We start from the raw sequence: 23,429 nt of genomic DNA, 5'->3' as shown, positions 1-23,429 counted from the left end.
AATAACCATATGGAAGAATGCTCCAAATCATTAATTAAAAAAAAAGGCAAATCAAAACAACCCTAAGGTTTCACCTCACAACCAGAAAATTGGTAGAGTTGACAAAAGATGGGAATAGTCAATATTGGAGGGATTGTGGGAAAACAGGCACACAAGTGCATTGCTGGTGGAACTGAGTAAGTAATTTTGGAAAGTCATTTGGAATTATGCAAATAAAGTGACTAAAATGTCCATGCTCTTTGACCCTAAGAGATTCTGCTACTAGGCTTATACCCCAAGAGGCCAGTAATAAGAAGAAAGTTTCCAGATATACCAAATTACTTATACTGGCACTTTTGGCGATACTCATTGTGAACAGAGTATTGTTTCATTCTCCTCACCTTACACAGCAAGTGGGACTTATTAGGTGTGTAATAAATACTTTTTGATTAACTAGACAGAGATCATGCCACATAAGGACTGGTTAAAGGAAGAGGGATGTTTAGCCTGGAGAAGAGATTTAAGACATAAAAGTACTTGAAGGGTTTTCCCCTAGAAAGTCAATGAGACTTTCTAGTCTTAGCCTAGTGGGCAGAATGTGGACCAGTGCTCCAGGGGCAGATTTAGGATAGATATGAGATACATGAAAAAGTTTTCTAACAGTAAGATCTGTTTGAAAGTAGAAGGGGCTGTCTTGGAAGATAAGGAGTTCTTTTTCTTTGAAGAGGAGTCTAAATGACTTTTTCAGGAATGTTGTACTTATCCAAGTATGGCCTTTAAAGTATCACAGTGGATAAAGACCTGGATTCGAAGTCAGGAAGATCAAAGTTAAAATCTCATCTCAAACACTTAATAGGTGTGATCTTGGGCAAGTCACTTAAAACTGCTGTTGGCTTCAGTTTCTTTATTTGTAAAATGGGGATAATAACGGTACCTGTCTCCCATGGTTGTTGTGAGGATAAAATGACATTATTTGTAAAGCAGTATGTAAATATATAGGATTTGGATGGCTTATGAGATAGATGCCCTTTAACTGTGAAATTCATAATTCTATGACATCGAGGATGGAGAGATGAGACAGAAGAATTTAGATGCATCAGTTCCTTCCTATCTACTTTTGCCTTTTGCAATGACTTAGAAAATATGAGCTCAGTTTGATGAGGTAGCCAGAAGAATAACAGAACTATTAGGAGGTGACTTACTCTGACAACGATCTGATGATACAGAGAAAATATCAAGTGTATGAGAGAGGTCTTTCCAAGCACAGCACAATGCATTATGACAGGTTAGCATTCCAACTTCAGTAAAGAAACAATTAGAGATTAGGATAAGAAATAGCCTGTGGCCTACAAGAACACAAATACAGTGGGTTTATTTCCAGCTTCCTTAAGGCCACAATCAGGTAAAATTTAGCTCTTCAAAATCCTTTAAGTAATAAAATAAGAATGCCTAAGAAAGTATAACTTGTTTTCAAAGTCACTCTTTCTTAAGTGATACAATATACTTAACTCAGAACCACTTAAAAATAAAATAATATGTATGGAGGATAAAAAAAGATCAAAATTGTCTACTCTAGTCAGAAGCCAAACTATCATATTTACCAACCTGGCTAAATTATTAACAAACCAATTCCTAGGCTCTAGAAAATGAAATGGGAAAGATGATATCACTTTGATTTTTTTTTTAAACGAAGACTACTATGTTACTCTTTAAAAAACAAACAAGATTTTCCCAAATGTAAAACATGTACAAAGGTACCTTCTGCATTGGTTCCACCAAGCCAATATCATACACCATAAATCCATCCACTCCAGCTTTGATTTCAAACAATTTGAGCCTAGAATTAGCAAAGAAATTCACTGGTCATCTGTTCACATCCAGATTATTTTATTAGGTTATCTTCATTTTTTTTTATCATAAAACTTTTCATTTGGAAGGCTTTTATACTTGTTTTTTCTAAAGCTGTCAAAGCATCCTATAAGTGACAGTTTCCTCAGCCTGACCCATAGGACATTTGTAGTTCAATAGTGCCGTCATTTATCTGGCAGACTTTTAGCAAACATATCATCTAAATACAGTGAGGACTCAGAAGTAAGCCAAACAAAATAAACCTTTGAGTGTTGCAATAGCTTTAACTATGACCACCACAGGTCCCTCCAGAGCACAACCTTTTGGTTTAGTAGAATTGTATGGGAATGAAGATTAGTGTCTGAATGAGTTTGGTTGTAAGATTTTTTTTCCTCCAGCTCTTTATAGGCTACAGAAGATAGGTTAGGAAGGTGAGTCAGTAAAGGGAAGGAATGGTTGTTCAATGAAGTTGGCCCCTGAGAAGCCCAAGAAGAGACAGAATCATAGCAACAGTTTAGGGCCATTTAGTTCATAGGCAAACAGTGCTACACACATCAATATGAGGTCATCCAAAGAAAAAAAATCAAATGAGAGTCAGTATGTTCTAAGAAGGCAGGAAAGTATGTACATGTTTTTATAGAATTTTCATTAAAATGGTGAGTATAAGTTTTCTAGAAAGATTATCATATTTATTTATTTCCACTGATAACAGAGAAATGAGATCACTGGGTTATTTATTTGTTTCTCTGCTATTATTTCATTAGTGAAAATAGAGTAAATGAAAAAATGGGTAGAAATTAGAAGAGACATGATCTACTTTAAAGAATAGAACTTAGTGCTGATAGTAAGTTTTTGTGAGCACTTCTACTTACTCCTAACAATGTGTATGTAGTACAGTGCAAAAAATAATGGGTGTAGAGTCAGAAGACATGACTTTGAATCCTGGTTCTGCTGTTACCTTTGTGAACTTAAATCACTTCTCTCTGGGCCTTATTTTCTTTATCTGTGAAATGAAAGGGTTGGACGAGATCCTTTAAGTCAGCATGGTGTAGTTTTTAAAGTGCTAGATTTGAAGTCAGGATCTGCCTATCTTTGGACAGATCACTTAATCTCTCTGGGCCCCGGTCTCATTATCTGAAAAATGAGAGGACTGGAGTAGATAACCTCTGAAGTCCTCTCCAGCTCTAAATCTATGCCCCAGTGAAGATTCTGGTCCCTCAGTTTCAGTCTCTAAAGGAAATGCAATGAAGAGTTTGCTCTATAGCTCCTAAAAAGCTTAGATTTTCTTACCTCTTAACAGCTGCTAAGACTGACTGGTAGCCATCACTTTTTTGGTCCTTTGGTAGTAACAAGGCAGCCATTCCCCCAGTTGCCAAAGCCCCTCGCCTGTGACACGTCTGCACCAGCAAATCCATATAACTCTTAAGAAAAAGCTTCTCCATGTTAACATACTTACTCCTGTCAGGCAACAAGAATTCAGCTCGATGACCTGGTAGAAAAATGGAGTGAAAGAAGAAGAGGAGTGAAAGGAGATACAAATCAAAACATTCACTGTAGAATTTTCTGTACAAGTCTGCTTCATAAGTTGTAATCCCAGCCTTATCAGAGCCAGAGCTGTATTGGTTCTCACATTATTCTGAGAAAACTTACATTTTTTAAAAAAGGGGGAGAAACAGTCGCTTTCCTGGCGTAGACACTTTTCTTTCACTAATTCCATTCAAGAAACTTTTAAAAAAATACCCATTGTGTTCAAGAAGCTATCTTGGAAACTAGGGATACTAAAATTTTTAAATTACATCTGTAGTTTTCATAGAGCTTACAGTCTCTTGTAGGTGGGAATATAGTGTACAAAGATAAATGTGATGCAAAGTAACATGTGATAAGGGCAAAAGAGAAATCTAAGAAATTCTAAGAAAATGGAGAAGTCACTTCCTACTGTGGGATGAGAGCTGAGGGCAGCACATTCACTACACTATGAAAGCTCAAGGAAGGTTTCACAGAGAAGGTGGCACCTAAGCTAGGTCTTTGGAGGAAGGGGGCTTCTGCTGGCAGAGATGAAGGGAAGAAGCTATTAGCTTGTGAGGGAAGAGATCAGGGAACAAATCAGTTTGGCTGTAACATGGAGTCCATGAAGGAAAACAGTAACCTAAATGTAGAGGTGGCTCTAGCTTGACTCCTACCTCCTTTAAAAACTCTTTCTTGTAACCCCTTCCTGTCAACCTTGTACCCCTTGGCCCAGAAGAGATCTTCAGTTAATTCAGTTAAGAAGATTTAATTAATCTTCCTTTCCTTTAAGAATCTTGGGCTCCCATTTGCCATTTCTGGCACATCACTTACTCTAGGCTTACTAGGAATACACTTTTAATGTTACTGTGAAAAAGAAAGTCCCTCTTTTGCTGTCAAAGATTACTAGAAAAAAAAATCTCTTTTTCTGTTAAAGATCACTTTCTCCTCACCAAATTTGGAGACAAAAGAGGCAGAATAATCCCAAATGCCACAATTCAAGCCAGCAGAATGGTCTTTCAGTTCATACAGAATCTCTTCCATCTCAAATGAGGCCAGAATGCTTTCTATTAACACAGTGGCTTTGATGGTACCGATGGGCATATTTAGCTGCAACAAAATTAAGCAATTGTGAAGAAATGGAAGGTAGTAAAACTAAAAATAATCTTCTTCAAAAAGCAAGTCAGATGAGTGATGGACAAGAATGCCATCTTAAAAAAAAATTGGCTGTACTGACTTTTATAGAAGAAGCATGTTATGGACAGGGTTCTGAGCTGGGAATCGGGGAGACCTGGATGGGTTCAGATCCCTCTTCTGACACTCCAGTTATGTGATGCCATGCAAGTCACTTAACCTCTGGGCTTCAGACAACTGCCTAGGATTTATTTATCTATCAAGTCATGGAAACTGAAAACACTTAGACTTGTCCCTAATGCAGAGTTTCTGTAAGACTGATAAGTAACAGATTAAGTGTTCTAACATGCATCATTTCCTTGCATCTCTCTTGCATCCTGCCACACAGGAAATAACACCTCCAGTGAAGCTGAAAGCTGTGTGCAGCCCTCATATGCCCGAGGATGTTAGGCAGAAAAGACTGGTTGAGACATCACCTCAGTGTCTGTGAAGAGCTCTCAAAGGCCACAGGAGTGGCTCCAACACCGGCCTGGTTCTCTGGCCCTGATGAGGACACTGCTCTGTTTTTTGTGGCACTGCTTGGTATTCCATTGACTGACACAATCACTGAGCTTGAAGGTCCAAACTCCTCATGTAACAGATTAAGACACAGATATCTAAAGAAATGAGATGACTTGCCTGATGTCACACACCAGAGCAAGGACCAAGCCCATGTGTCCTGATGCTTTCTGTTACATATCCAACACTCCATATACATGTAACATTTGTAAGTCTCAGCAGTCATAATTGTTTTTCTTCATTTATTAGTACAAAAAGAACTTAAAAGTGCAGTTTTAAAAAATAATTTACCTTTTCCTGGGTCCAGACAAATATGTTATTCCATAGCCTGGCTTCCTGATAACTCTCTACCTGTGGGCATAATAATGTTGTATATGAATTATTATCAGTTGTAAAACTTACACACCATCACTTAACTCAAGCATTTTATAGATAGTAATTGTTTACATGTGTACGGTGCTTTGTGAAGCACTCATTTGATCCTCATGACAACTTTGTAAGGCAGACAGTGAGAAGAGCATGGGGCTTGCTGTCCAGAGATGCAGGATCAAACCATGGCTACCTCTCAGAGCTGCCCGTTCCCCAGTTAGGAGACGGAGATACCAACCTCAGGATTATTGAGAAGAACTCTTCCCAAACTCTGTGTCAGTCCTTCTCCCCACTTTGAAGGATGAAAATCCTGAGGCCCAGAGAGAGTAAGCACACAACCATGTGTCGTGGGCAAGCAGCAAAGCCAGGACTGACTCCCAAATCCAGGGCTTATTCTTCTATATCAGCATAGTTAAAAGAAGCTATTTTTACTTTTATTGGGCTTAGAGTGTCTTGTGATTGTATAAATGCCTTCAATATTACCTTTAGGTGGATTACGAAGATTACTCTTACCCTCATGTTCTCCAATCCCATTTCTAACTGATTTCTGTCAGTGCCTCAAACTAAGTATGTCCAAAACTGACCTCATCTTTCCTTATTCCACAACCTTCCCTTCACTCTTCTCTGTTTCTTTGGAATGCATCACCATCTTCCTCTGAGTGACTCAGGCTCAAAACCCTGGAGTCTCCTTTGATTTTTTCCATCTCTCTTACCTTCCACATCCAATTAGTTTTCAAGTTCCATAAATTCAGCCTACATAGTATTTCTTATATCTGTTCCCTTCTCTCCATTCCAACTGTAGCCACTGTAGTTTAGGCCCTCATTTCTTCTTACCTTGTTTTCTAACCTGTCTTCCTGCTTTTAGCCTATACCAGAGAGGTCATGGGATTTCAAATTGGAAGCCTCTCTCATTTTACATATGAAGGATTTCCTCTGTTCAAAAACTTTCAATCCCATTGCTTACCAAATAAAATATAAATCGCTGGGTTTTGTTATATTCTCTGCCATGTGGGTGGCTTTGTTCATCCCAACAACCATGCCTAGAATGAACTCTTCTACCTGATCCTATCTTGGTCTATTGGAATCCTTCCTGTCCTTAATGATTTAACTCAATTGTCATTTCCTCCCTGAAACTTTGCCTGATAGCCCTCTTCTCTTTCACCGTACATCCGAGATAAAAGAAATTTATTTCTTTCTCCTTGAATTCTTGGTAGCACTTTGCTTTAGACTCTCCTCTACACTTATTGCTCCCTCTTGTATCAGTTATTTGTGTCTATATACCTCTAGGCCCTCCCCTTAATTAGACTGTAAATCCTTAAGAACAAGATCTTTATCATGGCTATCTTTGAAGCTCCAACATTTGGCACAATGCCCTACATCTATATTCCAAGGATGCACAGTTTTCTCTGTGTGAGCGTTCCTTCCACCAAAACATTACAACCCTTCTTATCCTTTAGTAGATAGTCTTTGTGAGTTACTGTGACTAAAAAAATTAGCACCCTGCTGCCACCCTTCTAGTGGAAAAGCGGGTCCTTGGACAACAAGTATAAAGTCCATTGCTGGGCCTGAAATAGAAGAATTTCCAGCCTGTGTAGGACCTACCAGAGTTTGTGCTATGTTGGCATAGCTTTTGAGATACCAGAGACACTCCCACATCATGATATGACAATAGAAGAGGTCCTTAATGACTATTAAACTAAACTGCTTTGATTTCACATGTATAATAGGTATCATATTGCTTGCCTTCTCAGTGGGTGGGGGAGAGGCAGGAGGGAGAGAATTTGGAGCTCAAAATTAAAAAACGAATGCTACTAAATAAATAAATGAATGAATGAATGAATAAATAAAGCTTGAGAAAAAAATAACCTGCTGAAGGTCACATAGATAAACTTAGTCCCACAGAGCTGAGAGTAGAACCTAGGTCTCTTGACTTGTAATCTAGTGTTCATATCTCAACCTGGCTACACAAGCTTCCAACTTCTCTGTCTTGACTTCTTCACCATACTCCAAGAAGCTCATTATTAGGATAAGCTCATCATCCTGTAAGATCTCATCTGCCTTGGTACTCCACCTCATCACTACTGTCTGCCTTTCTGAAGGGTAGGGCCATGAACTCCAAGCCTTCCATTTAAAGAGAAACCTCAGCATAGACATCTCATTTCTTACCTGGCTGCACTTTGGGATTTCTCCGACTTCTCTCCCATACTCCAAGGTCAGCTACTTTCCTACACCCCCCTTTTCAGCTTCCTTTTGTTGTCTTTCCCAATTAGATTGTAAGCTCCTTGAGGGCAGGGACTATTTTTTTTTTTTGGTATTTATATCCCCGGTGCTTAGCATGGTGCCTGGCACATAGTAGGTGCTTGAGAAATGTTTCTTGACTAACTGGCTATTAAACTATACCATCCTGCCTTGACAAAAACCATCCTAACACTGGATGAACCATATCTTAGCTACTATCCAGTTCAACCATAAATAAACCAGGTAAATCATACTGATTTTTTCCCACTTAATATTATTTTATCTTTTTCCAATTACACATAAAGATAGTTTTCAGTATTCATTTTTATAAGATTTTTGAGTTCAAATTTTTTTCTCCCTCCTTCCTCCTCAAGATGGCAAGCAATCTGATATAGGTTATACATATATGATCATATTAAACATATTTCCACATTAGTCATGTTGTGAAAGAAGTATCAGAACAAAAGGGAAAAACCACTAGAAAGAAAGAAAAAAGAAAGAGAGGAAATAATATGCTTCAATCTATATTCAGACTCCATAGTTCTTTCTCTGGATGTGGACAGCATTTTCTATCATGAGTCTTTTGGAACTGTCTTTGACCTTTATGTTGCTTAGAAGAGATAAGTCTGTCAAAGTTGGTCATCATACCATGTTGCTGTTACTGTGTACGATGTTCTTCTGGTGCTTACTTCACGCAGCATCAGTTCATGTAAGTCTTTCCAGATTTTTCTGAAATCCACCTTTTCATCATTTCTTATGGAACAATAGTATTCCATTACATACATATACCACAACTTGTTCAGCCATTCCCCAATTGATGGGTATCCCCTCAATTTCCAATTCTTGGCCACCACAAAAAGAGCTGCTATAAATATTTTTGTACATGTGGGTCCTTTTCCCTTTTTCCATTATCTTTCATCATCTCAGATCTAGTAGTGGTATTGTTAGATCAAAGGGTGTGCACAATTTTATAGCCCTTTGGACATAGTTCTAAATTGCTCTCCAGGGTAGCTGGATCAGTTCACAACTCCACCAACGATGCCTTAGTGTTCCAGTTTTCCCACATTGTCTCCAATATTTATCATTTTCTTGTTTTGTTATATTAGCCAATCTGATAGGTGTGAAGTGGTACTTCAGAGTTGTTTAATTTGCATTTCTCTAACCAATAGTGATTTAGAGCATTTTTTCTGACTATAGATAGCTTTAATTTCTTCATCTGAAAACTGCCTTTTCATATCCTTTGACCATTTATCAAATGGGGAATGATTTGTATTCTTATAAATTTGACTCAGTTCTCTATATATTTTAGAAATGAGGACTTTATCAGAGACACTGGATGTAAAAATTACTTCCTAACCTTCTGTTTTCCTTCTAATCTTGGTTTGCATGGTTTTGCAACTTTAATTTAATGTAATCAAAATTACCCATTTTGCATTTCATAATGTTTTCTATCTCTTGTTTGTCATAAATTCTTCCCTTCTCCATAGATCTGACAGGTAAACTATTCCTTGCTCTCCTAATTTGCTTATGGTATCACCCTTTATGTCTAAATCATGTATTCATTTTGACCTTATTTTGGTATATGGTTTAAGATGTTGGTCTGTGCCTAGTTTCTGCCATACTATTTTTCCAGTTTTCCCAGCAGTTTTTGTCAGATAGTGAATTCTTATCCCAGAAGTTGGAGTCTTTGGGTTTATCAAACAGTAGATTACTATAGTCATTAACTACTGTGTCTTGTGTATCTAATTTATTCCACTGATCCGCTACTCTATTTCTTAGCCAGTACCAAATAGTTTTGATGATTGCTGCTATACAGTTTTAGATCTGGTATGGCTAGGCCACCTTCCTTTGCATTTCTTTTAATTAATTCCCTTGATATTCTTGATTTTTGTTCTTCCAGATGAATTTTGTTTTAATTTTTCTAGCTCTATAATTTTTTTGGTAGTTTGATTGGTATGGCACTGAATAAGTAAATTAATTTAGGTAGAATTGTCATTTTTATTACATTAGCCTGGCCTACCCGTGAGCAACTGATATTTTCCAATTATTTAGATCTCACTTTATTTGTGTGAAAAGTGTTTTATAATTGTGTTCATATAGTTCCTGGGTTTGTCTTGGCAGATAGACTCCCAAATATTTTATATTGTCTTCAATTATTTTAAATGGAATTTCTCTTTCTATCTCTTGCTGCTGGGCTTTGTTAGTGATATATAGAAATGCCAATGATTTATTTATGTGAGTTTTTTATATCTTGCAACTTTGCTAAAGTTGTTAATTTTTTTTTTTTTGGCTAGGCAGTGGGGTTAAGTGACTTGCTCAGGGTCACACAGCTACTAAGTATTATGTGTCTGAGGCCAGATTTGAACTCAGGTCCTCCTGAATCCAGGGCCGGTGCTCTGTCCACTGTGCCACCTAGCTGCCCCCTTTGTTAATTATTTCAAGTAGCTTTTTAGTTGATTCTCTAGGATTCTCTAACTATACCATCATATCATCTGCAAAGAGTGATAGCTTTGTTTCCACACTACCTGTTCTAATTCCTTCAATTTCTTTTTCTTCTCTTTTTGCTAAAGTTAACATTTCTAGTGCAATATTGAATGACAGTGGAGATAATGGACGTCCTTGTTTCACCCCCTATCTTACTGAAAATGCTTCTAGTTATCTTCATTACATATAATGCTTGCTGATCATTTTAGATAGATGCTACTTATCATTTTAAGGAAGACTCCATTTATTCCTATGCTTTCTAGTGTTTTTAATAGGAATGGGTGTTGTATTTTGTCAAAAGCTTTTTCTGCATCTATTGAGATAATCATATGATTTCTGTTAGTTTTGCTGTTGATATGGTCAATTATGCTGATAGTTTTCCTAATATTGAATAAGCCTTGCATTCCTGGTATAAATCCCACTTGGTCATAATGTATTATCCTTGTGATAAGTTGCTGAAATCTCTTTGCTAATATTTTATTTTAAATTTTCTGCATCAATATTTATCACAGAAATTGGTCTATAATTTTCTTTTTCTGTTTTGGCTCTTCCTGGTTTGGTATCAGCACCATATTTGTATCATAAAAAGAATTTGGTAGGACTACACCTATTTTTCCAAATAGTTTATATAGTACTGGAATTAATTGTTTCATCAAATGTTTGGTAGAATTCACTTGTAAATCCATCTGGCCATCTTTTTCTTAGGGAGTTCATTGATGGTTTGTTCAATTTCTTTTTCTGAATTGGGGTAAAGTATTTTATTTCCTTTTCTGTTAATCTTGGTAATTTATATATTTGTAGATATTCATCCATTTCACTTGGATTGTCAGATTTATTGGCATATAGGTGGGCAAAATAGCTCCTAATTATTGTTTTAATACCCTCTTAATTGGTGGTGAATTCATCCTTTTCATTTTTTATAATGGTAATTTATTTCTCTTTCTTTTTTTTAAATCAACTTAACCAAAGGTTTAACCTATTTTATTGTCTTTTTTTTTTATAAAACCAGATCTTAGTTTTATTTATTAGTTCAACAGTTTTCTTAATTTCAATTTTCTTAATTTCTCCTTTGATTTTCAGAATTTTTAATTTGGTATTTAATTGGGGATTTTTAATTTGTTCTAGCTTTTTAGTTCTGTGCCCAATTCATTCATCTTTGATAACTGATTTCTCTATTTTATTCATGTAAGCATTCAGAGATATAAAATTTCCCCTACGAACTACTTTGATTGCATCCCATAAGTTTTGGTATGTTGTCTCATTATTGTCATTCTGCTTGATGAAGTCATTGTTTCTCTGATTTGTTGTTTGATTCACTCATTCTTTAGGATTAGATTATTTAGTTTCCAATTAATCTTTTAGTCTGTCTTTCCATGGCCCTTTATTACAAGTAATTTTTGTTGCATCATAATCGAAAAGGATGCATTTAATATTTCTACCTTTCTTCATTGTATTATGATGTTTTTATGCCCTAATACATGGTCAACTTTTGTGTAGATGCCAAGGACCTCTGAGGACAAGGTATATTCCTTTCTATCCCCATTCAGTTTTCTCCAGAGGTCTACTATATTTAATTTTTCTACAATTCTATTCACCTCCTTAACTTCTTTCTTGTTTCTTTTGTGGTTAGATTTATCTAGTTCTCAGATGAGGAGGCTGAGGTCCCCCACTAGGATAGCTTTGCCGTCTATTTCTTCCTATAACTCATTTGACTTCTCTAAGAATCTAGATGCTATACCACTTGGTCTAGTATTGATATTACTTCATTGTCTATGGTACCGTTTACCAAGATGTAGTTTCCTTCCTTATCTGTTTTAATTAGATCTATTTTTGCTTTTGCTTTGTCTGAGATCAGGATTGCTACCCCTACTTTTTTAATTTTGACTGAAGCATAACACATTTTGCTCCAGCCTTTTACCTTTCCTACGTGTGTATCTCTCTGCTTCAAATGTGTTTCTTATAAACAGTGAATTGCAGGATTATGGTTTTTAATCCCCTCTGCTATCTGTTTCCATTTTATGGGAGAGCTCATCCCATTCCCATTCACAGTTATGATTACTAACTGTGTCTTTCTCTCCCTTCTGTTTTCCCTCATTTATACTTTTCTCTCTTCTGTAACCATTTCCCTCCTCACCAGTGTTTTGCGTCTGACCGCCGCCTCCCTCAATCTGCCCTCTCTTCTATCAGCCCTGCTCCCTTTTCTTTCTCCTTTCTCCTCCTACTTCCCTGTAGGGTAAGACAGATTTCTATAATTAACTGAATGTGTATATTATTCCCTCTTTGAGCCAAATATGAAGAGGGCAAGGTTCAATCTTCCCTCCCTTCTTTCCCTCTAGGTCTTTCATGCCTCTTTATGTGATATAATTTACCGCATTCTGCCTCTCCCTTTCCTCTTCTCCCAGTAAAATCCTTTTTTTCACCCCTTAATTTTTTTTATCATCACATTAAAGTCAACTTATACCCCCACGCCCTCTGCTTATTTATACTCCTTCTAAATACCATAAATAAAGATACAGTTCTCAAAAGTTACAAATATCATCCTCCCATGTAGGGATGTAAACAGTTTAACCTTCGTTTATAACATGTTTTTTTTTCTTTCCTGTTTATCTTTTTATGCTTCTCTTGAGTCTTGTATTTGAAGACTGAATTTTCTGCCCAGCTCTGGTTTTTTCATCAGGAATAATTGAAAGTCCTCTATTTCATTGAATGTCCATCATTTCCTCTGAAAGATTATGCTCAATTTTGTTGGGCAGTTGATTCTTGGCTGTAATCCAAGCTCCTTTGCCTTCTGGAATTCCAGCCCTCAGATCCTTTAATGTAGAAGCTGCCAAGTCCTGCAAAATCCTGACTGTGGTTCCACAATATTTAAATTGTTTCTTTTTGGATGCTTGCAGTGTTTTTCTCCTTAACCTGATAATTCTGGAATTTGGCTACAACATTCCTTGGAGTTTTCATTTTGGGATCTCTTTCAGGAGGTGATCAGTGGATTCTTTCAATGGCTATTTTACCCTATAGTTCTAGGATATCATGGCAGTTTTCCTTGATAATTTCTTGAAATTTGCTCTCCAAGCTCTTTTTTTGATCATGGCTTTCAGGTAGTCCAATAATTCTTAAATTATCTCTCCTGGAACTATTTTCCAGGTCAGTTGCTTTTCCAGTGAGGTATTCTACATTTTCTTCCAGTTTTTCATTTGTTTGATTTTGTTTGACTGATTCTTGATGTCTCATAGAGTCATTACCTTCCACTTGCTCAAATCTAATTTTTTTATTCCTTTTTAAAAAATTTTTATTAATTTATCTTGATTTGTCAGCAATCACTTCCATATGCTTTTGAGCAGAAAATTTTTCTCCCACTTCCTCCCCGCCACCCTCCCCAAGACAGCGCACAATCTGATATAGGCTTTACATTTACATACCCATTAAACATATTTTCACATTAATGAAGTTGTAAGTAAAAATTAAAACCAATAGGAGGAACCATCAGAAAGATGAAACAAAAATCCAGCAGAAGGTAAAAAATAAGTGATAGCTATTCGACTTCCACAGTTCTTTCTTTGGATGTGGACAGCATTTTCCATCCCGAGGCCTCTGGAGATGTCTTAGATCCTTGTAATGCTGAGAAGGGTTCAGTTTAACAATAGTAGTCATCGCATAACGTGACTATTATTGTGTACAAAGTCCTCTCAGTTCTGCTCACTTCACTCAGCATCAGACCATATAAGTCTTTCCAGGTTTTTCTGAGGTCAGCATGCTCATCATTTCTTATAGCACAATAGTATTCCATTACATTCATATATGACAACTTGCTCAGCCATTCCCCAATTGGTGGGCATCCTCTCAATTTCCAATTCTTTGCCACCACAAAAAGAGCTGCTGTGAATATTTTTGTACATGTGGGTCCTTTTCCCATTTGTTTGATCTCTTTGGGATATAGCCCTAGAAGTGCTATTGCTGGATCAAAGGGTATGCACATTTTAGTAGCCCTTTGGGCATAGTTCCAAATTGTTCTCCAAAATGGTTGGATCACCAAATCTAATTTTTAAAGAATTATTTTCTTCAGTTAGTTTTTGTGCCTCCTTTTCCATTTGGCCAATTCTACTTTTTAGGAATTTGTTCTTTTCAGCAGATTTTTTTTTAATTTGGCCAATTGTATTTTTTAAGGAATTGTTTTCTTCAGTCAATTTTCGTCCTTCTTCTTCTAAGCTGTTGACTCTCTCTTGTATACCTCTCATTTCTTTTCCCAGTTTTTCTTCTACCTTTCTTATTTGACTTTTAAAATCCTTCTTGAGCTCTTCCAAGAAGGCTTTTTGGACTTGAGACCAATTCATATCCCCCTTTGAAGTTTCAGATCTTGGTATATTGATAATACTGTCCTCTTCTGAGTTTGTGTTTTGATCTTCCCTGTCACTGTAGTAACTTTCTATGGTCAATGTTCATTTTTGCTTCTTGCTCATTTTCCCCCTATTTCATGGCTTTTAAAGTTGAGCTCTCCTGATGGAGCACAAGGGGGCACTGCCCCAAGCTTCTTGTGCTGGGGGTCAGGGACTTGGTCACTGGTTTTGGGCGCTGGGGCCTTAGGTGCTGCCTAAGGCTGGAGGCTGGATCTGGCAGCTTACCTGGTGCTGAGCTGGGGTCCCAGTGGTTGTGTCTGGTGTGTACTGAGGCCAGGTGTGGTTTTTCTGTGTTTCCTCAGTGCTACACTGAAGCACATAGAAGTCTGGCCCCTGGACGATGCCTGTTTACCTTGGGCTAAGCTGAAGCACGTGGAGGTCTGGCAGCCAGAAGATGCCTGATTGCCTTGAGCTGCACTGAAATGTGTGGTGGTTCTTGGAGCTGGAGTCTGCCAGTTCCCCTGGCTATGCTGACGTGGCAGGAAGGGATGGTTCCTGGTGTTGGTGTATGCCAGTTCCACCACAGTGAGGCTCAGGATCCCTCAAAAGCTTGCTGCTGGCTTGCTGGGATGTCTCCTGTCATGGAATGTGCTCCCCTTTTACCCAAGTGAGATGGACCTTTCTTGACAATCCTCCAAGTCTCCTGGGCTGAAAGACTGCTCTAGCCCATCTTCTGCTGGTTCCACTGTTCCAGGGTTTGTTCTGGGGTGCTATGTTATGGTTTTATGGAGATGAATATGGGAGAGCCACAGTGATTTACTGCTCACTCTGCTATCCTGGCTCCTGGAAAAACCATACTGACTGATTTTATTGGTCCAGCCCATGACTGCACAAACACCATCTTTTTGTTTCAGTTTTTTTCTTTCTAAATTCTTTTCTAAATAAGATAGGGCTAATAATATTAGAAGTAGTACGGTATAGTGCAGACCTGCACAACCTGGCAGTAGGTAGGGGCCAAAATTAAAACAGGCTAAACTTCTTCGGGCTGCAGATAGATTTTTAGTGGCCCACTTTCCAAGTAAAAGTAACTAGAGATAGACCGAAAGTCGCTGGTTACCGCAGGTCAGGTGACAAACAGAAGACAGTATATAGTGGTGGGCCCCCTGAAATCCTTTGCCAGGCCGTAAGAAGCCTGTGGGCCATATGTTGTACAGGCCTGGTACAGTGGATAGAATGCTACACTTAAGAGTTAGAAAGATCTGGGTTAAAAATCCTCCTTCTGATACTGGCCATATTACTCTAAGCAAGTCATTTAATCTCTGTGTACTTCAAGCAACTCTACAGAACTTATCTGCTAAGTCATAAATGTTATAAAATGCTTTACTGGAGGAAGGTTCACATCTGGAGTTTCTCATGCTGATAAAATCACCAATCCATTATCAATATAAGTATTAATAATGGTCTTATTTTTAATAGATAGCTTGCTGCTTAAATCACCAATCCATTATCAATATAAGTATTAATAATGGTCTTATTTTTAATAGATAGCTTGCTGCTTAATTTCCTTCTAGCAGAATTGGGCTTAAAGTCAGGCAAGGTAGGTGCTTGCCCAGGATACAACCAATATCGTAAAAGTAGCATGCAATGAAGGACACTTCAAAATATAGCCATTTATAATACCTCTATTTTTAATTCCACGATTTTACTCTCAATACTATATAATTATTTGGTGATGTCATAAATAATAATTGTCATAGCATTGAAAGATTCTGTTCTGGGTTCTGTTCTGTGTCTACTCTTTCATTCTTACTGATCTTGTCAGTTCCCATAGGTTGTATTACCATATCTACACAAGAAGACTCCCAGATATATAATTAGAGGCTTAGTCTTTCCCCTAAGCTCCAGTTCCACATCACCAATTGACCACTATCTCCCTTTGGATCACCCATAACAATCTCAAACTCAGCAAATCCAAAAAAAAACTTACCTTCTCCCCTAAACTAACATCTCCCCCTAAACTTTCCTATTTCTGTTCAGGATACTACTATCTTTCTGAGTTCACAAGAACAAAATTTTGAGAGTTAGAAGGAAACTCACCCAGCATCTAATCCAACCCATACTCAAACGGTGACCCTTTATTATAACTGACAAGTGAGTAACTAGCTGGTGCTTGCACACTTCCAGCAAGGGGGCACCTACCACCTCCCAAGGTGGCCAGTTTAACTGTTAGCAAGTTTCTATTCAAGGCCTAAATTTTCTTTTCTGCTACTTTCCTCCGTTGCTCATAAGTTCTTTTGTCTAGGGTCAGACAGAACAAATCTAGTCACTCTTCCTAAACACGACTGATGTCCCACCTTGAATCTTCTCTTGTCCAAGTTAAACATCCTCAGTTCCTTCCCCCAATCTAATATGACATTGGCTCAAGGCTTTTCACCATCCTGGCTGCCTTCCTCTTAATATTCTCCAGCTGAATCAATGTCCTTCTTAAATAGCGGTAACCAGAACTGAGCCCAATATTTCAGGTGTGATCGGACCAGGGCAGGGCACACAAAACCTATGGCACCTCCTTATTTCTGGAAGCTCCACCTCTCAATGCAGCACAAAATCTCAAAGCACCTTTTTTTGGTTGCCACATCACATCGCTGACTAACATTGAGCTTAGACTCAGTGCTATACTTATGAAGTGGAACCCAAGGCCAAGACTTTTTACTTCCTGATTTTCATCATATTCGAATCACTTTGGACTTTTTTCTCTAACTCTTCTGTGTCCAGTTAGTTGCCAAGTTTTTTCAGCTCTGCCTCCACAAAGTCTCCTGCATCCGTCTCTTCTCCACTCGCATGGCCACCACCCTAATCCACATGTTACATCCCCCAAGAGAAGCACATGGAGATAGAGAGTGCAGAGAGAGAAAAGGAGAGGGCACGGGACAAAGTATTTCATCATAACATGAAACACATCTGAAATTACAAGGCTTCTCAAGGTTGGGACTATTTTTCATTCTGAAGTCCCAGCCATTAGTGCAGTGTTCAGCAGATACCAGGCACCCTTGATAAATGCTTGCTCAGACAAGGGGGTGTTTCACTTTTGTCTTAGTGTTACTAGCAATGAGGACAATGCATGGTACAGAGTAAGTGCTTAATAAAGATAGGTTGGCTGATTGCATTGAAAAAGGCCAGCAGGGCAAAGGAACCAGAAGGGATGCAGTTGTCAGTCCTCCCCTTAGGGCACACAAATTCTTTTTCCCAGATCTACCCCCTGCCTCTTCTGTTAGGCTCCCCTCGGAAAAATGCTTTGAATGAGCATCTGCAGTATCTGGCTGAGATGGATCCCAAGCTAAAAAGTGTTTGAAGTGAGATAGGCTCTATCTAAATGAGCACCCTACTCGATGTAAGCACAGCAGTGAAAAGGTGCTCAGGGCTGGCTTCTGGTGGTATGTAAAAGCTCTGCAATCGAATAAGCATGGCTCATGTCTTCTTGAATTGCAGACTAAATACTTTTCAGACATTCCATCAAGATCCACGAAAGCATTAAGAAAAATTCCTCTTCAGATTCTGAGATGTATCTAGAGAGATTTTTTGCTCTTGGGATGTCAACTTGGAAATGTTGCAGGGAAGCCATATGAGAGGGCCATTTTTCCTACTGCAGTGATCTTTTAACTGGACTTGTGGACACAAATCAAGAGTATAGATATTTCAGTGATGGCAGATGAGCTTTTTGGAGTGAACTATTCCTATAACTAAACTCTAACCTAAGAGACAGCATTAATATTGTTCCAGTTGTCTTTCAATGCTGCTAATGGAGAGTCTTTCATTAAGAATTTCTGGGTTACTTTTATTGAGTGATTAAAAGGAGCTATTTATGTTGTAAAAATTACCTTTGAAAGATAAAAGAAGGGGCCGCTTTCATTGTCATACAAGGTCTTCCCCACATGGAACATCAGCAGACCATAATCAAAGAGGGGTCCCGGGACCTGTTTTCCATTCACCTACAAAAAGATGCAAGAATCCCACTTCTGAGAAAAAGACAAGGCATAAACAGTCCCATTACCAGCCCTTTAATGATCCATGTGGGAACAGGTCCAAAATTTCAAAGATACTTCAACTGAATAAATAAAAATGCCTTATTTGCCTTAAAACATATTACTACAGTTGTACATCAAAAGTATTACTACCATCATATTGTGCTCTACCATGTTCCAGGCTCTTGGTCTAAGCATTAGAACAGGTGCTTGGGATATGGGTGGGATGCCTAAAATAATAAAAAGAAAGTAATCCAAAGTGAGATAAATTCTTACAGACATATCCTGAACTATATATAGCATGTAGTACAAAGCCAGAAATCTTGAAAACATTGCCAATGTTAATGCTTTAGTCTGGCATTGAAGGCCTCATGTAATTTAACCTCAATCTACTTTCCTGGCCTTATTTCCCAGTATTGGATAAGTTTTAGCTAGGCTGGATCTACTTACTGACCCCCTGAATCCGTGATTGTTTCTATTGCCACTCTTTAATTCACTTCATTCGCCCTGTGTATAGTGTCTGCTCCATCTCCACCCCTCCTAATCAAATCCTACTTCTATATACTTCATGGCTCAGCCCACTTCAACAGAGATTTTCTTGAGTACTCCAACAACCCACAGTAGTGGTTTTTCAAGTCTATAAACCCTGCACAGAGTCCTTGTACCATTTGGCATTCAATCAGATAGTACTTATGCTAGCTCTTTGGTTAAAACTTAACTTTTAAATCATTTAACTTTTCAAATATATAAATCTGATCTCTATACCTTGATCAGAAGCTCTTTAGGGACAAAAACCTCGTAGTCTTTTTTGCCCTCCCCACAATCAATCAGTGGTTGGCACAGAGTATATGTTCAAAAAGTAATTACAGAATTTAATCTCACCTGGAAATTTATGGTGAACAGCTTGGAAGATATTATAGATACCCTTAATTTGATTAAAGAAAGTTGGACAATTGCCATCATCAAAATCAACCTAATGGTAGAAATAAACAAAATATTATTTTCTCATGTTTTATAGAAGGCAGCCAGGTGATTCTGTGGATGGAGTTTTGAGCCTGGAATAAGGAAGACTGATGTTCAAATCCAACCTCAGGACTTACTAGGTGTGGGACCCTGGGAAAGTCAATTAACTTCTTTTTGCTTCAGTTTCCTTAACTGTAAAATGGGAATAATTATAGCACCTACCTTCCAGAATTGCTGTAAGGATCAGATGAGATAAAAATTGTAAAGCACTTAGCACAATGCCTGGCATCTAGGAAACACTGTATAAATGTTTATTATTCTTATTAATTATTGTCATTGTGGGTATGCTTGCTGACTCAGTTGAGGCCTTGAGTTGAAGATGTACTTTGGTGGGGTCATCACCAGTTCAGAGACCCCATCAGCTTCGCAGGTTCCAGACCTGGAATGTTATCAGTTCACCCAGGAGTAATGAGGACGTGGAAAACTGATTCATTCTAACCAACTCATAAGACATGGATTAATGCCAATTTACCAACTTCTGATGGGATACAGAACGGAAAGGACATGTACCATCATCACTGCACTCCCTGAATGTTGGTGAATCAGTTCACTCAGAGGACCATACCATTTTAAACAGTAAAAAACTGACTGCCTTAGCTAGAATAATCCTGCAACAAACTGAAAAACTTCAGTGTGTCAGTAGTGAGGGTTTGAGTGTAAAATGTAACAGATCCACAGCTGTAGAAAAGACCTACCTTTAGTTTTTTAAAAAAATTAACAATAAGAATGTCTCATACTTTATATACGTAGGAAACAAAGTTAGCAATGAGAAGTAAAACTGCTCCAGACCAGGTATTTTTAATTTATTCAATTAATGATTAAAAAAATCACATATTCAACCATTAGTACCACATCACCATGATTCCTACCAATAATTTCCTGCTGAATATATAACAGTGATAATACATGATAGGTAACATAAACTTTATCTACATATACAATGCTATGCTACAATGAACTAGAAGCCCCCACATAATACCACTATACCTGAATGCCTTGAGCAGTGGATCCTAAGGCACTGAGGAATCGCTCAGTTTGGTAAGGTGCAGTGTCACCAATATCCACTTGCCGGTTCTGCAGTCTCCTAGGAACCGGCAACACTTTCCAGGTTTTGTCCTTGCGAATGTGCAAAGTATGAGGGGAGAAATCTGGGAGGTCATTGGTTAGGTCCAACTGAACTTTTCGAGCAATTCGCTGTTGCAGGATCTGTCCAACATAAATATCTTTTTAGTAACTTCCAACATTTGGGGGCAGCTAGGTGGTGTGGTGGATAAAGCACCGGCCCTGGATTCAGGAGGACCTGAGTTCAAATCCGGCCTCAGACACATAACACTAGCTGTGTGACCCTGGGCAAGTCACTTAACCCCATTGCCTAAAAAAAAAAAAAAACAACAAAAAACCAAATACATTTAAACAACATTAGTTATGCTAGTATTTGGTTTTTAAAATCTAGAGAGTAGAGAGAGAAAAAAATATTCACTTTATAAAGCCTCAACCCAGGTCACAGTTCTAGCTGGGCTAGTTCTTAGGTTTTAGTTTCAGGGCAGCTGGTGATTCTCAAGCTTGTAGGTTTTATCCTGAAAATTCCATCTCAATCTATTCTTCCCTCTTTCTCCTCCTTGTCTTTACCCACCCCCTATACCTCAGAGCCTTATTTCAAAGGCAATAAAAGAATTTTTATTCCACTTTTTTTGTTTTGGAAGAAATTGGTTCTTTGTTCTCTCTAAGAGGCAGACTTTGGACTTCAAAAAATTATTTGGAAGGAAGGAACTGTGTGACATGCTAAAAAAAATTTTTAAATGACTGCTCTAGTGTTATTTTTGCATGTTTCTAGTTGTCAATTTTCCTGGTATTGCAGGGAAAAAAATGAAATAAACATCCCTTTTCTTCCTTCCCATGAAGAGAAATAGTTTTGAAAAAGTGACTTGCCACTTTGATATTAAAATGCTTATTAAATTTATTTGAAAAAAGTGTCAACTTTTAATTAAGGATACAAAAACTTAAAATACTTCCTTTTTCTGTATCAAATCTAAATTTGCAGAAACTATCTTGAAAGCAGAAAAAATAAAATTGATTTCTATGAAGTATTTTTCTAAAACCTGGGAAATTTGATTCAAATGCCTAAAAAATAAAGACTTTGTTAACTGAAAAAAATTAAATTAAAAAATAAAAAACAAAATATAACAGGGTCATAGATTTAGATCTGGAAGGTAAGCTATCTATCTAGTCCAACTTCCTTGTTTTACAGATGAAGAAGCTGAGGTTCAAAGGACAATGCTTATATATTTTAATCTTCAAATTAGTTAAAAATTCCTTATCAGAGATTATTATAAAATAATAATATAAATAATAATAAAATAAATAAAAATAATATAAAATAAAGATTTCCACAAATAGGTACCTCTTTTTGAAACTGCTCATAAGTGTCTCATAAAGACTGAAATTAAAAATGGGATCACTTGTAATTTACAAAATGAAATATGGCCCAATACCCTCCAATACTGGGCCTACTTCACTAGGCCATTGTTAGCACCTGTACAAGATATGCCTATCAATAGACCAATTTCATGAGCTCGTCCTGTCTAGCTTTATTGCATCGTCTGGGCAACATACATTTCTCATGTGCTTTGTTTTTTCCAGAATAGACAATTAAATAAAATTCTTTCACCTTGCTGGATATTTCACGGAGACAGCATTGCAATCTTCTGGGGGTCAGTTAGCAAAATGTCATCTAGGAACAGGAGCATTTGAATAATCTCACTGTCAACAGAGAATCCAGCCCATCTTTGGACTTCACACAAGATACTGGCTTTGGCAAACATCTGCCTGTTTAACACCTCACCTGATGTTAAGTACTCAGTGAACTGTTGAACTTTTATTCCACTCGCCACATTTACCTTGAAGTTTTATATAATTCTGATGTACATGTAAAAGAGACCCCTTCTCTGAGAAAAGCTTTCAGGGCCATATTCTGCTCTATTGAGAGAAATGCTTTCTTAAAATCTATGCACAAGAAACACAACACTTCCCTACACTCCTGAGTCATTTCTTGGCTGTAGGGCTGTGGAACTGGTTCCTGCTTCATGGAATGTACAGCTGCTGCCAACCTCATCCCTAAAACGCAGCTCATTCCTCCTGCCAAGAGAACCAGAATGCTGCTGTTGTTCAGGCTTTACCATCTGTATTTTCAAATCACAGTCAATCAAAGCAAATTTAAATTGGTGCCAAACAACCTTATCCACATCCAGATCAAAAGTTGAGACCAATTCAGCTAGAAACCGAACAGCATCTTGGGTTAGGAGGGTGTTATACTCATGTTCCAAACCAGAAGGAGGGAGTGCCAAGTCCACAGCTGCCACCATCTGAAACACAGAACATCAGCCAGTTCCACAGGGCCAATTAAAGAGACAAATCCAGAACAAAAATTACAGCAGTAGTAGAAATACTACATAAGCAGTCAGATCCCAGATCTTTCCTCAGTCTCCCCCAAAACAGAACGTGTTAATTTTAATATTTTTTTAAAAGGTCATGTGTCATATCACATTTCTTGTTTGTCTCATCTATGTTGTCCCACAATGTTCAGATATAATTTCATGGACAGAGACCTTGCATTTTGCTTTAAATCACATGCAATACTTAACATGTAATTCGGAGTGTTCACAAAATACTTGATGATTACAGATTGATGAAATGTGGGCACAGACACTGTTAGAAAAAAATTCTTTAATTTTAAAAATGTATACATATCTCCTATACCCTTTAGATCATCATCACTTTTGGACCAGATCCATGATTTCATCAGGGAAGTAAGCTTCCCATGAGGAATTTCTTTTACCAATGAATATCTGCATATTCTCTAAGACGCTAAGACTAACAGGGTTTTTAACCTTTCTCTGTGCGTGTATGTCGTGGACCCCTTTGAAAGTCTAGTGAAGTCTTTGGG

General features: G+C 37.7%; 1 protein-coding gene across 2 annotated transcripts in view; it reads right to left on the bottom strand.

Annotated features, from left to right (window-relative positions):
- Positions 1–23,429, bottom strand: part of LOC110194906 (uncharacterized) — a 68,943-nt gene that overhangs the window by 17,254 nt on the left and 28,260 nt on the right. For both annotated transcript variants that reach the window (XM_020967495.2, XM_020967494.2), the window contains exons 2-10: positions 22,720–22,848; positions 20,474–20,692; positions 19,346–19,436; positions 18,617–18,693; positions 18,320–18,430; positions 5,314–5,373; positions 4,284–4,440; positions 3,118–3,316; positions 1,738–1,816 (exon numbers count right to left, since the gene is read on the bottom strand). In XM_020967495.2, the coding sequence (XP_020823154.1) occupies positions 1,738–1,816; positions 3,118–3,316; positions 4,284–4,440; positions 5,314–5,373; positions 18,320–18,430; positions 18,617–18,693; positions 19,346–19,436; positions 20,474–20,692; positions 22,720–22,848 (1,122 nt within the window). The remainder of the gene's footprint in view (positions 1–1,737; positions 1,817–3,117; positions 3,317–4,283; positions 4,441–5,313; positions 5,374–18,319; positions 18,431–18,616; positions 18,694–19,345; positions 19,437–20,473; positions 20,693–22,719; positions 22,849–23,429) is intronic.

This window comes from Phascolarctos cinereus, unplaced genomic scaffold (assembly GCF_003287225.1).
Source record: "Phascolarctos cinereus isolate Bilbo 61053 unplaced genomic scaffold, phaCin_HiC Scaffold_9;HRSCAF=440, whole genome shotgun sequence".
In the NCBI taxonomy this organism is placed as follows: Eukaryota; Metazoa; Chordata; class Mammalia; order Diprotodontia; family Phascolarctidae; genus Phascolarctos; species Phascolarctos cinereus.
This window is presented reverse-complemented; position numbering and strand designations above follow the sequence as displayed.